This window comes from Olea europaea, chromosome 5 (assembly GCF_002742605.1).
Source record: "Olea europaea var. sylvestris chromosome 5, O_europaea_v1, whole genome shotgun sequence".
Taxonomy (NCBI): Eukaryota; Viridiplantae; Streptophyta; class Magnoliopsida; order Lamiales; family Oleaceae; genus Olea; species Olea europaea.
This window is the reverse complement of record NC_036241.1, coordinates 10,276,602-10,291,790: the sequence shown is the minus strand read 5'-3', so window position 1 is coordinate 10,291,790 and position 15,189 is coordinate 10,276,602. Positions and strand designations below refer to the sequence as shown.

Here is a 15,189-nt window from a genome sequence, read left to right as displayed (position 1 = left end):
TCCCACAAAGCGACCCCTAATTTAGCCTTTCCATGAGTTTAATATGCCGAATTATCAAATCCATCACCTTACCAAGAGTTTAATAACCCCACAAGCACAAGGAATAATTCTATTTATCTACTCATAATGATCACGAATGTAGACGATAGTTAAATGACATTTTTTTAGCCAACTTACGCGCACCTTGACTAATTTCACGAAGCCCTGAAGTTTACAGTCAGGTACTTACCTCGGTGACCTTGAAGGAATTCGAACTTGTAACCATTGAAAAGCAAACTCAAGACCTAACCATCGAACTACCCCTCAAGATTGACGATAGTTAAATGACATTAAATGATATGTTATCTTAAATTTAGAGATTCGAGGAATGCCCCTTAATTGCCAGACTCCTGATCACATAAACAGCATTATTCAGGTGCAAAATCAGCAAAAACAGAGCAATCCCAAATTCAATTCTAAGAAATAAATCAATTTAAATGAAGAAAAAAATGTAGCCATGCTTGTTCTTTTCTTCCAACTTCAGAAGAAGCAAGTCATAATCATAATTTACATTTCACAATAGAACCAATTAAAAAGATCAATTACATAATAAAAAATTGTAGCTTGCTTTAACCAAAAACAAGCTTCCAAAAAATCACCACCAGAAGAACCCCCACTAGCTACCTAGGAATGTGCAACTTCTAAGAAAAAACTGGCTTGCAACGGCAGAGCTTCAAAATGGACAATGTACAGGGAACCAACAAGCAAGAAAATCCAAATTCAGAGCCTGCTTTGTTATTGACAAAGAATTAAAAAAAGGTTAAAAAACTGATGTAGAAGCTGCAATTAGTGATCCAAGTCAAAATTAAAGAACATTCCACTTCAAGCTATATGATCTTTAGCCAATCGAGAAAATCATAACAAATAAACAAACAAAACAATGAAGCATATTTTATTTTGTTCTCATAATTCCGGAAGAACTTTTGATGTCAAACGGCCAGAAATTGTCCCGAAGTAAGTCATTTGGCTCCAAATATCAACTATCATTTATTGTCATTTGACCTAGAAGAATATATGTTTGAAACATTATGATTTATAATAATTATATATAGTTGAATGCTTTATTAAGAAAGCACAGATTATTTGATTTGAACAATTCAATCCCAAGTTTGACAAACATTAGCAACTCCATATAAAAGTTGCTTGAAAAGAACTATTCTATGTATTCACTCTTAACAAGAAAGACTTCGATTTCAAGTCTAAGCCAAAAGGATATATTTGAACATTAAGGAAGGGCTAGCATATAAAAGTGCATGACTAGAACTATTCTATGCGATCACTCTTAACAATAATCCAAAAGGATATATCTGAACATTAAGGGCGGGCTAGATTATAGTGGTCTAACACTCCTGCTCAATAAACTTTACACTTAGTGCCTTCATTTGGGACAAACTGCAACCAGTCAAAGCATTCTTTTTCCTAATATTAAGTGAATTTCCAGGATAGAAATGGTGAATGATGCTCAAAGCATTACAGATATAGCATGTTTGAATAAGCTTAAAAAAAGGTTTGTATAACTTACCTTTTCTTGCTTATGAGTAAAAAAAGAAAAAAAAACTTACTTATTTTTGAAGTAACTCTTCCCTCGTGTCAATATATTTTCAACTTTGAAACTCATTTAATTTTAAGAACTATTTTTAGGCTTAGAAAAACATGCTCTATGAATAATGAGCTTAAATCTTTAACAACTTCACAAGTAAGAAGCTAGTTAGTAATTATATAAGAGCTGGAACATTAAAAAAAACATTAAGGAAAGGGAGGGTTACAAAATCTAGCCATTTAAAGGATGTCTATCAAGCATATGGCAAACATTCTCTCCAGATATAATTCTAATCTATTCGCACAAGATAATTACGGCAGAACCGTTCATATAATTCAGTCAAATTCTAATCACATATAATGGTTTTAAGTAGAGGGTCAAGCCCCCGTTTGGCCCCCTTTTTGTGGAAAAATTAATGGGTAGAATAGTGTTTTTTTGAAAAATGAGTGATTGAAAAAGAAGAAAATTTTTTCAATTTACGTGTAATATTATTTTATGAAAAATTGTGTGGTTGAAAATATGAGAGAGAAAAATAAAATATAATGGAATGAAAATTAATGAGGGCCAAACGGGAGCTAAAATCCAAAACTACATTAATTCTTATTTGAAACTGAAGTTCCCAGATTTGATTTAAGGTTTTCTTCAAGTTTCTGCATTCTTTTCCACAAAAAAAAAAAAAAAAAAAAAAGGAAATTGGGGAAACCTTTTCCGAGCTTCCACAACATTTCTTAAGAGTTTTTAAAGTGTTCGTTTTCTTAAACATGCCCAAAACGAAAACAACGTTGTTTAGAAATTCCATGCAACCCAGGTTCTTAGCAATGGCGTGGTAAGGAAAAGTATTTAATGGCCTTTTTATCCCACATATTATAATTTAAACAAACTGCCCACATATGTTAGTTCACACCCATATGCATTGCAATCAACTGCGAGATAAGAACCAAACACTAAAAGAAGCATCTAGATGGCATCATTTAAGTAGGAAAATATGAAGAAAAGAATGACGGAAACAGAACTACAATTGAAGAGGCTGCACACACCTGAAGTACCTTGGTCCGATGTCCTGCATACAACAAAAAAATATGTCATAACCTCAACCAAGCAATTGGAATAAACTGTACAACAATTTCACATGAATTAGAAAGCCAAAAGATAGTATTACATCTCAATAAATCTAATTTAGCTGACACTCATGGGAGGCACAGCGACTCGACACAGATGATATTTATAATGTTAACTTCATCATTCTTTTAGTACTAAGAATGCCTCAACAAATTTACCCAGAAAAAGTAGAGTGCAAGTTGCAATTGCATATTTATTTCCCTTGTCATAGACTCAGTTGCTCATTGTAATCTTTTTCAAGCTAGCACTTGAAAAGTTATAGCAAGTACATCCATGAAAAAAGATCAGTATTTGTGATTTAAATGATAATACTCACTGTGGCAGCCGCAGAAACTTTGTGATTCTACTTTGATGAGTGTCCCCTTCTTGAGGGCAAACCTCACTCAAGCTTCCTAACCGTACTTCATATTTATCATCAAGGAGTATGCTGCTCGCTTGGACATCCCTTTGAGAACAAAAATAAATAAATGTTGACGTTATGAGTACCACTTTGCTGATAAAAGGCCAGAAGAGAAAATCTGATACAAGAATTCAGTAATGTCATTAAAAGTACCAAGAACGATTTTATAACAGAAAGAGGTTGGATATCATCAAGCTTAATCGTACTGTTCGCTAATCCACTCAACCAGGAAACTATTTTATTATAGGGGTATATTGAGCATTCAGATTTTGTGCTAGGTTAATCTAAGATTACTATTATATAAAAAGATATTCAAGGGAGCCATTTTAACACAGATACACAGACTGAGAGATGAAAATTGAAAAACACCTATATTGTGAACCTCTTGATTTTTTGTGAAGACCTGCAAGGCAAGTGGATGTAGACTTCACATTGAGGCGAATCACTATTAATGTGTTATCCTTCGCATTTTTACGACTTCTGCTTGCTTATTACTGCTCTGGGAATTAGGATTAAGGTTCAATTCATAACAAGATGTAACGTCCAAGAGTTTGGCAGTCTATACGTACTCCATAACCAGTCATCTAAAAATGGTATTGTGATGAGCGACCGATGAGGTATACAATAGATACAGAAGTTCCTCTAAATGCAATGTACAACTGTAAACACCTCACATCGTAAAATGGAATTGACAACATCAGTTTCTTGCAATAATTACAGAATGATGTAAATTGAGGCCTATCCATTTTTGTTAAGTTACAAAGCAGCCAAGAGGAATTAATGAATATCATCACCAATTTAGCTAACATTTCTGAAAACATTCCAAAAGGTCATTATTACTGACTCCCCTCCCACTTATAATGGAGTGCTTCAATAGCCCAATGGCCCCGTGCGGTGGGAGGGCTCCTAGAAGTGGTTGGGGAAATCTTTTCTTATATCTAAATATCACATCTATTAACCAATTTTGTTTAAAAGAGTCACTGCCATCAAAACAACAGAGCAGATAAGGTCAAAAAATATGGAGTTAATGGGTACATAAAGCATATACCTATGAAATTCTTTGAAGGGTATTATAAATATTATTAGGAGACCATTAATATTATTACCATATAAATAGTTAACAAGTAACTAACAAGCTAATGGAACTAACATTAGACATCAAAATGATGAGAGTAGTAAATAATAGTTAACAAAAACATAAAAAAGTTAATGATTTCACGATCTCGTAAATTCTTCAAAGTGTACAATACGGGTGGTATCTCATAGTTTCTTAACATTTTTTTTACATAGTGTCATAAATATTTGAAGAGATTTTGTTGTCCTCTGACAAAAGTTTGATTGTGTAGAAGTCTCAGCAATTGAAATGCAAATAGAATTTTAGTTTATTTCCCAAACGAGATTCATGTAGCCGATGCCAAATGAATTGGAAATAAGGTTCAGTTTATTGTTGTTCACTTTTGTTTCAAGTTCCCAGCTTATGTGCAGAGGCTTTGTCCACCATAACAAAATATGCTTTTGGTGACCTCTTGATTAACTACATCACAAATATTGCACAAAAATTACATAACAAGCATAGCCAAAAATTGTAGAAAAATTACATGTGGATTCATTATGATGCACAGAAAAACATGCTTCAGCTCTATTGGAAATTCAGACTTAGTTTGTTGTTATTTAGCTTCAGCTCGCAAATCATGCTCAATTTTCTTCCTACTGCCAGGCATTTCAAACTGATTTTAAAATCAATATCAAGTAAGAACTTAAGCAGGTGTCTATCATCACACTCTTGCTAAAAAGTTGAAAAACTAGAATTTTCAAAATTTAGCAACTTGAACAACCCAAGTCTCAGATACAAAATTATACACCAGTGACAGTCAGGCATTGATTTAATGAGCAACAACTGGCAGGCCTAAAGAACTTAGCAGACAAATAATAGGCCCAAATTTTAGCCTTTGCGACCTCAAAGATTTCAAAAATGAAGACGATGTGTTTGTAAGTTAGAATTATAACTATGGAGATAAATGTAACAGAAAAGAAGTAAAGCAACTGCTCTCAAAAAAGAAAAAAGAAAAGAAAAAAATTATTTCCTGACTGCTATATGAGTACTTTTACTCAAGATGCTATTGATTCTCAGGAAGGAAAACATTAGTCATGTATTTGACACATTAGGCAGCAAAATCAAATCAAATCAAATCCCGGAGCATATTTTTCTGCTCGGCACTCTAATTCCATTTTTTTTTCATCAATCAATGAGCAGTCTCTGGCAATCAGATAACTATGATAAAAGCAATGCATTTTCAATGTGGAGAACAAATATTCACTTTATAACCAGGTTAAACTGGAAAGAGAAAAAAAGTCGAGAATATTGTAATAAAAGGCCTAAGGTTCTCAGTATACCTGTGAACAAGTGGAGGTGTACACTCATGGTGTAGGTAAGACAGACCCTCAGCAGCCCCGATTGCAATTTTCAGTCTTGTTATCCAATCCAGTGACTGTAAACTGTCGTCATCTGAATCTGGTTTCTTAAACAAAGAACTAGATAGGTCTCCATTTGGCATATATTTGTAGACCAGAAACTTTTCGTTCTCATTCTCCAAGCAGTACCCTAAGAGGGGGACCAATCTGGGATGAGAAACCCTGCCAAAAAGGTCCAGTTCTAACATGTAACTTTCCTTTTTGACTGATGATTGCAAATGAATCTTCTTGATGACTATTGAGATTCCTCCTTCAAGTATACCACGGAAAAGATCACCAGAATGGCCATGCTTGATTAGATTTGCATCGCTGAATTCAGCTGTAGCTTGGAGAATCTGCTGATACGTAAATGAATCTCCTAGACTTGAAAAATTCAAGGACACACCAGGAGGTGGAGGACTTTCACCTGCAGGAATAGGGCCCGTACCAGTGCCTCTTAGGTTTGTCGAACCATTCTTGCGCATGCATACAATCAACAGTACAATCAATATTACGAGTAATGCGATTACTCCAATACCTCCCAAAACAGCTGCTAAAATAATCAATGTTTTGTGGCTTTTCTTTTCAGATTTGGCAGGAGGTTGGGTGCTGTTTGGCAGTCCAAAATTATCAAATACTAAACCCCTGTCAGCATAAAATGATGCACATTCTCCTGCACCCCTCTGACTTGTCACATTTTGAAGGCAATTGAGACTAAGAGATGTCTTGCCCCGTGCATAATCTGGAACCCGACCTTGAAAATAATTGCCCGAGATATCAATAGAACTGAACCTCATGATCACAGAGGTAAGACTTCCATAAAACAAATTCTGAGAAATGTTAAAAACAGCAAAACTAGCATTAGCTTCCAAACTGACATTGGGCAGTCTACCGGTTAAGTTATTTTCAGAGGCATCCAGAAATCGCAATTCAGGCATAGACCAAAGCACACCCGGGAAATCACCACTAAAATTGTTATGACTCAAAACCACAAATTGCAACTGAGTCAGAGGAGGAAACAAATTATCTGGCAACGATCCTGACAGGAAATTGTTCCCAATAACCAATCTTTGCAAGTTTTTCAACCCTCTAAAATCTGGAGGCACCGAACCAGATAGCGAATTAAATCCAAGGTCAAGGTCAATCAGGCTAGAAAGATCACCAAGTTGGGCAGGTATTGAAGAAGACAAACTGTTTCGTGAAAGATTCAAGAACTGCAGCCTAGACAAAGTCCCAATGCCCAGAGGAACTGCTCCGGACAAGTAATTCAAAGACAAATCAAGTAAAGTAAGGTTCCCCAGTGAGGAAAAAGACTCGGGAATCGAACCTGTAAGCAAATTCTGCGAAAGATCAAGCACGGAAAGGCTTGACAACTGACCTAAACTCAATGGAACTATCCCAGTAAGATTGTTATCAGATAAATACAGTTCAGTTAAGCTAGTCAAATTTCCAAGAGTGAAAGGAATAGCACCAGTAATCAAACAAGACCTAAGATCAAGCACTCGTAGAACGCCAAGCCGCAGGCCTAACCATTCAGGAATTGACCCCGGGAGAGCAAAATTAGAGGCATTAAAGGAGGATAAAAGGGTCAAATTCTGGAGGGCATCCACAGAGAATTGAGGGTTTCGACTCCCTCTTCGAGTCCTCCTGAACCTAGATATGTTGATCTCAGTGACCCGACCATTCAGGCATTGGATACCAACCCAGTTGGTACACGGGTCAGGTTTTAAGGGCCATTCTCTGGCCCTCAACCCTAATGAAGATCTCAGTTGAAGCAGAGCAAACCTTTCTTGTAATGGAACTGAGAATTGCTGTCCCAATGTCGTACCAAACAGCAAGAGAAATACTGAACAAAGAAAAACTACACTGCTCCACCGATCCTCCATATCTGCTGCACCTTCATTGAACTTCAAACCCAGCACCCTTCACATTCATATACTTAAATGTACAATACAACACATTTAAATTTAGGGATTCTTTGTTTCAATAGGAATATCCATATGTATCCGTTAAAAGGACTTACCTTTACGAATGAATCAGAAGTTTTGATTTGATTCTTGAAAAATCTTGTTTTTTTCTCTCTATCTCCACCTACTACTTCCTTCAGTTCCCTTCAGTTGACAATGGAGGAGAGAGAAATGGATTTAAAAAAAAAAGGGGGGTTTCCAATACTGCATATGTTTAACCAGTACTACTGTTATACAGTAGATCTCTCTCTAAATGCTAACAGTGTAACTCGGCGGTGCAACCAAGAAATTGTGGGTTTGTCCAGACCCGAGCCAATATCGAGCCATACGGGTCACGACTCGGGCGACTCAGTGTTGTGGACCCATTTCTACCGGCCGTTGGGTTCGGTGCTGACTGCTGTCCAATACAGCTAAGCCTAATACCATTTCTGTTTTACGTTTACCATTTGTATTTTTAGGCAATAACAGTTATATATAGTAAAATAATCTTTTTTTGATGCAATTTTTTATTTATTTATTTTTTTCTTAGATCTAAAAAAATTAAAGATTAAATTTTAATTTGATTTCAACTTAGGATCGAAATGATAGTAAGAGGTCAAAGAAATATTTTTTAAGAAAGTCTTTTTTTTTTTTTAAATAAACTAGTAAAGCATTGATGAAACCATGAATATTCGAATAAGATTTTTTATAATAGATTTTGTAATAAGTAATTTTTTAGAGAATGTAAAATTAAGTAGAAAAAAAGTTATGAATTACGTACAAAATTATTTTATTAAGCGATCGTATGATGAAAATAAATTTAAAAAAACGAAAATGGACCAACCAAACGCGACTCAATTACTTTTTCAAATTTACTACTTTAGATCAGGTAGTAAAGAGACCTCATTGACAGTTCATATCAAGAAATTCATTAAACCAATATAATTGCTTTTAAATTATTTTCATAAAGTAATATTAATTATTTTTAATTATTTTCAAGACTGGTCTTAATTAGAGTTTTACAAGTAGTTGGGTTGGTGCAATTTAAGCTGTACCTTGACTGCATCATTAGTTATTTTTTGCCGTATTTTTTGAAAATTGAAATTTCTTGTTTGCCTAGTAGACACATTAGGAATTTTAGGGGATTTAGAATTCAAAAGTTAGGTAGGACAATTAAATAGAACGTATCGACCAAAATAATGTCAACTTTTAGAAATCTTGGGTTTGGTTTTGAGCCATGCTATATGAACAGATTCAAAAATAGACTCAAAAACAAGTTCGACACGTGTTGATTCGGGATTGAAATGTTTGAAAAATAAAAAAACATAACAACCAATCATTCCATGCCACATCAGCATGTTTTTTGCATCCCTGTCCCTGTGCCCGTTCAAGGGAATTATTCCTTGGTTTTTAGCAAGTAAACTTTGGGTACACTTGACTATAAACGATAATATACTACTAAGCACGTATCATGTTCAAACTTTGCAAGTAACCACGTAAATTTTTTCACATGTGTTTTCATTACTATGCTTATTTCTTACAATAATATCATAGATTGCTTGCTTAAATATTGTTATCTATAACTTCTTTGATACATTTAGTTAAATAAAACTAGACAATACAATTCCAATACTGGACAATTCTTAATAAGAACAGAAAATATATATATATATATATATATTAAAAATTAATCTATGTTAATGGCATGGGGAAAAAGTCTACTCTATCCCTTTTTACAGTAATGTCCACATTATTAGGCGGCTCAAATTTAATCCACGACAGAGGTAGGGACTCTATCATACGAATTTCTAGTACTTTGCTGGAAGTTGTACGTAGTTTAAAGCCCGTAAATAACTCAATTTTTATGAAAAGTTGTCAGTATACTTCAAATACTTAGGGCCTATTTGGTGTTTATTATGAGAATCAATTTTTTTTACTGTTAGCTTGAAAAGTGAGTCTCACCTATAAATAAAGAGGTCAAAAATATTGGTTGACTATTAAAATGAAAAATATGATCGTTATTCATCACATCTAAACATCATATTTGAGTTTCTATCTCTTTGGTAGGATCCGTAACGACTATATTTTTCATTCTTATTCTTACATTGATGTGGCTCAAACGGAGCCTTGGTAACTTATATATAAAACATAAGTTTTTTCAAAACTTTATAGANGGGGGGGGGGGGGGGGGGGGGGGGGGGGGGAGAGAGAGAGAGAGAGTGTGTGTGTGTGTGTGTGTGTGAATTACCTAGAAATAAAAACTAACTCTCCGCAAAGAAAATATTTTTTTTATTTTTGAGGAAAATATGGTCATATAACTATAAAGTTCAAAATTATTTTTCATGGAAAAATTTATCAATCAAACACCTCAAAGGTAAAAATTTGAATGAAAAAATTAATATTTTTCATGAAAAATAAAGTCAATCAAACATACCCTTATGGTCTATCTGTTGTAGCTTCTTAACACACACAAAAAAAATAAAATAAAATAAAAAATAATCAAGTTTTCTACCATTTTTGGTCAATTGGGACCTGCACGTGAGAGTGGCGGTGAAAAATGACTGTTGCCAACGGTAAAAAAATTCATTTTTTTGGCCCAAAAACTGGCTCAAGACGAGGGCTTAATTCTTTTGATGGGCTTTTAAAATAATAATAATAATAATAATAATAATAATAATAATAATAATAATAATAATAATAATAATAATAATAATAATACAGCTACTCAAGGTATTTTCCTCACTTTGTTCAAAAGTAAGATCCATAGAATATGTAGAATCCACGCTGCATATTCATCACAATCAAGCCAATGAATTTATTCCATACCTACTCCCCATTTTGAAAGTGTTTCTGCATTACGACTTCCTAACTTTCAATTGTCATATCAAATAACTATCTCACCTTTCCAAAACGAGACTCGAGTCCTTTTTCTAGAAGACCATATACCTGATGGCGATATATACTAATTTCACTAAAATTGAGCCCCCGTTTGAAAATTTTTAAAATAAAAATTCCTTTTTTTTTTTTCAAATTCATTTTCTACCACATATTTTCATAATAAAATATTTTATATTTAAATCCAAAATCTTTCCTATTTTCTGATCATGCATTTTCCAAAGATTCATTATTTCAAAATACGTTTTTTCTCAAAAAAAACTCATTTTAGTAATTATCATACAGGGGTTGAACAGCGAACTACACACCTTCAAACATAAGAAAAATAACTCGGACAAGCACGACTATAATGGATATTTTTGCTTTAAGAATATTACTTAAAGCAATTAGAAATTTACAATACATTTGATTTATAAAAAAAAATAACAAGTTTAATCACAACGAAAATGGTTATCTTTGTTTTAGTAACCCAAGAATAATTATACCCACATAATAGTAATATTAATAAGTTCGTCCGAGCTTTCTTTCTATGTATTTAATAAGACATAATTAATACGTATTATTTGAAAATAATACAATGTATTCATGTCCGAGCTTTCTTTCCATGTATTTAATAAGACATAATTAATACGTATTATTTGAAAATAATACAATGTATTCATGAACAAGTACGAATACACAGCTTTTCTGCTTCAATTATCTTGTTTGGCCCCCAAAAAATAAAAATAAAAATAAAAAATCACCTCTATTTATATTTAAAAAAAAATTATATTTAATAATGCTGCAATTATGAAGTGTAGGTTTCAGTTGGGGGACAATGATGACGATAAACCTTTTAAATTTATTACAAAAGGTTATTTAAATAATTACGTACCAGCCTCAGCCACTTTAATAAAATTTCAAAAATGTTTTAAATTTTCGATATTCTTGCAAACATTTTTGTACTTGAGTAGTGTTGGCAACGTTTCGGTTCAGTCAAAAAATCATCATCGAACCACAAATTTTTTAGTTATACCATAACCACGCAAGTCGATTTGGTTCAATTCAGTTCGTATCTCAATTTGGCTCGGTTCAGACGATTAATAATCACGAACAGGAGCAAATCCAGGACTTTGACCCAACGAGAGCGATCATTGATCATTGACCGTCAACAGTCAACAATCGTATAACAATGTCATTTATTAATATCAAATTAAATAATATTAAAAATTATTCTATCTATATGTAAATACACTAAAACGTAAAAATCGTATATTACAGTACAATTCAATCTAAAATAATATAAAATAAATTATACATGAGACTTCTTTGTGTTATCAGTGCTTAATAAATCGTTTGCTCGACTAAAAGTACTTAGGGGATTAGATGCACCACTACAAGAATTAGGTTGGGACATCGATTAAACATTTTACCTTCTTCCTCTCTAGCTTGTCTTCCCCAGTGACTCCCCCTTCAAAACCATCCATGGTGCCGAAAGCTTCACAGATTCCACTAAAATTTCAATTCTGGCGAAGCCACCTCGCCAGATGCTAGCTCCGCCCTTGACCATGATAATAAAGTATTTTTTATAGGTCCATCCGTGAAATTGGAACAAAAAAAAAAATTATGAAAAAAAGTCAAGGGAAAACACACACACACACACACACACACTACTTAATCAATTTAACAAATACTATCTCAAATGAAAATACAAACAATAGCTCAATTCCCAAATGCAAAATTTGAATTTAACAAGTAATATTATCAACGTAACAATACTAAATAATATCATTGTCCATTGATCCTTATGTATCGAACTTGACTCCTACTCAATAAATCAAAAGCTCCAACCTCAATTCATATACAATCTTCATTCATTGAAAGAATAATGGAAAACCCAATTGCACAATTAGATTTTTTTTTTATTAACGGGTACGTATAAAAAAAATTAATGGGGAATTGGTTCGGGGCGGGTCAACGATGTAAATAACATACTCGCCCCGAATCAGGTTATTAAAATCAAATACCATATACACCCCCATTACACCATTGGTTCAATTTTTCACCTCGTTTGATTCGATTAATTGCGATTTTCGATTTTGACAGTTTGAATTGTCATCCCTAAATTTGAGGGAAAAGATGGTATAGGTGGAAAATACACCCAAATATGAGAGCCAACACTTCAGTTCATCTTCAACTTCAAAAAATGTTACATCTTCAACTAGGTTAGAACATTAGGTTGATCTGTTCGAAAATCTTAGTACCCAAAACCACCAATTATAATTCGAATATTTCATAATTGCAATCATTTGAGTACACATAATAACTGAAATTCGAATCGACGATTTTGATTTTAATTTTAATTCGATTCTATCCATAATATATTTTTTTAATGAGCTGACAAGACAATCTTGCCAATATCTAGCAGAGTAGAAGAAATAAAATATGTCATCAAATATATATTTCAACACTTTCTTAATTCATTGTAGTTATATAACAAATAATATACATTATATAACAACTTGACATCATGTGTCGCCTCAAGAAGGGCTTGTGAGCTGAGCAAATTATAAAGTACGATAAGAAGAACTTACGAACGAGATTGATAAAATTCAATTATTCAAATGACTCGTTCGATAAAATTCAATTATTCAAATGAGTGAATCTAATTGTTTAGGGTACTTACTACTTGACCTTGCAAGCTTGCTACTTGTTTGGTTGGGTTGGATTGGGTTATTGAATAAATTGTAATAATTAAAAAACTTGAAAAAATGGATAAAATTCAGTTCCACTCAGGATCTCAAGGTTTCTCTTCAAGAACCAAGAATCGTCCAAGACACAATCGATTCTCAATTCTCATTTCCTTTTCTTAGTGCTTGTTTGGGAGCAATTATCGCCTAATTGTAATAAAAATTGTGGCCGTTAGACCTATAATTATTGACTCCAAAATCAAAATTCTGTCACGATTATAAATGCATGCACGTGATATTACAATGATACCCCTCCATAAAAGCCCTCTACACTCACCATAGTACAAAGGATATTTTGGTAATATTTTTATAAACCTCAGTCAGTCAAAGGAATTCAAAAAGAGGTAGTAAGGGCCCACAAGCGATCAAAAAATTCATTTTTATATCTCTGAAAATTTCTCCCAGACATGGGCTTAATTTTTTTTCGAACCGTACTAAACCTTCGATTTCGATTCAAAAAATTCAATTCCAATTAAATTGCCCAAACCTATATTCAACCACGTATCAAAATGATCCCAAGATGGAGGGAATAGTATGTTCTTGTTTGGGCCCTATTAAAATTATAATTTATTTTTCTCTTTTTTCTAATCAACTACACATTTCTCAATAAAATAATATTACACGTAATTAAAAGAAATTTCTTCTTTTCTAGCAACACATTTTTCAAAAAAATGTTATTCCAAACTATTAAAATTAGTTGTATTGGGGTCCAAACATTGTAACCCAATACCACAAACTAAACATTGCACTAACTTCATAATTAGGTAACCACGTGAGCACGGTAAATCAATTAATCTGCAGTAATATGATTAGCCTTTATCTGCTTATTAACTTATAATAATTAATTAAGCCAACATAGTCCATGAAAATGTAATTATTGTATGGTCATTCAATTATTAATTAATGATTGGGTGACAAAACAGGATTAGTTGGTAATTACCGAATCTATTTTGGATTTTTATGATTATTTCTTCCTCGTCAAAATTTGCTAATGTTAAAAAAGCCGATCCCAACTTACGAAGTTTTTGTTAGGCACTACGATTCAATAGATAAGTTTTTGTTAGGTCCCGTTTGGTACACATTAATGTAAAAATGAGAATGAAAAATATAGTCGTTACGGCCTCACACAAGAGATAGAAAGTCAAATATGATGGCTTGATGTGATGGATAACGGTCATATTTTTCATTTTAATGGGCAAATAATGAGAAACAAACAGGGTATATCTCGACGGATATAATAAGTGTATCTTCTTTAATATTCTCTTTATAATTATTTCTTGCCAATACTAATTTGATTGTCGAGTTACAGCAAAAAAATTGTCTCGTTGGCCTCGGTAACGGTTACCTTGTTGCTATATGTTAAGCGAATTATAGGGTCAATGGGAAGCAATATATTAATTAATTTGGCAACAAATTATCCTTTCTATAGGTTTAAACTCTCCAAAGTTGAAACTTCTTTTTGGGTGGTTGGGGGCCCGGGGGTGGGGCTTTACATAATGTACAACAGACTTCTTCACAGAAGCTTGCCAAAACAAACACATAGGGGTGGGTGGGATTTTTTTGACAATTTTATTTATTTATTTTTTATACGGTGGATCCCATATCGACAATCTTCTATAAAATTTTCTTGTGTACAAATGGATTAATCCAAAAAAAAATTGCTTACGTGCCTTCCATTATTGCGGTTTAATATGGGCCATAACTATTTGACTTTGGTGGAACAATGACATTTAATGGAATGACTACTCCATAAATTGATATTTATTAATATAAAATATAATTTGTTTTTCTCATGGGAAGTCATTTTTTCTTGGTTTAGACTTTGATTATACCTCATAATTCTTGCTTACTATATGTGTGATTTAAATTTAATGATATAGGATGTGGATAGGAATTTGAGACACATTCATGTAGTTGAATTGTGTAGTAAAATAGAAGAACATGGCCAATGAAAATAAGTTAAGTGTCAAAGTTGAGGTCTTAAGGTTAAGTCTCTTTCTAAGAGATAAACCAATAAAAATACATATTTGAAGTTTCTTTTAATTATTATTATAATAACTTGTGCATAAT

At 33.1% G+C, this 15,189-nt stretch overlaps 1 protein-coding gene across 2 annotated transcripts; it reads right to left on the bottom strand.

The window, feature by feature from the left end:
* Window positions 1-2,098: 2,098 nt before the first annotated feature.
* LOC111394598 (probable LRR receptor-like serine/threonine-protein kinase At2g16250) lies at window positions 2,099-7,924 on the bottom strand. Of its 2 annotated transcripts, none has more exons than XM_023020499.1 (3): window positions 5,493-7,917; window positions 3,015-3,143; window positions 2,099-2,639 (listed from the first exon to the last, which is right to left on the bottom strand). In XM_023020499.1, exons 1-3 carry the CDS (start codon window positions 7,433-7,435, stop codon window positions 2,537-2,539), a joined length of 2,175 nt encoding a protein of 724 aa, XP_022876267.1. In that variant the 5' UTR covers window positions 7,436-7,917; the 3' UTR covers window positions 2,099-2,536. The 2 variants fall into 2 exon arrangements, 1 of the variants encoding a protein (XP_022876267.1); XR_002702649.1 differs by having other exon boundaries at window positions 2,557-2,639; window positions 3,015-3,216; window positions 5,493-7,924.
* Window positions 7,925-15,189: the final 7,265 nt, after the last annotated feature.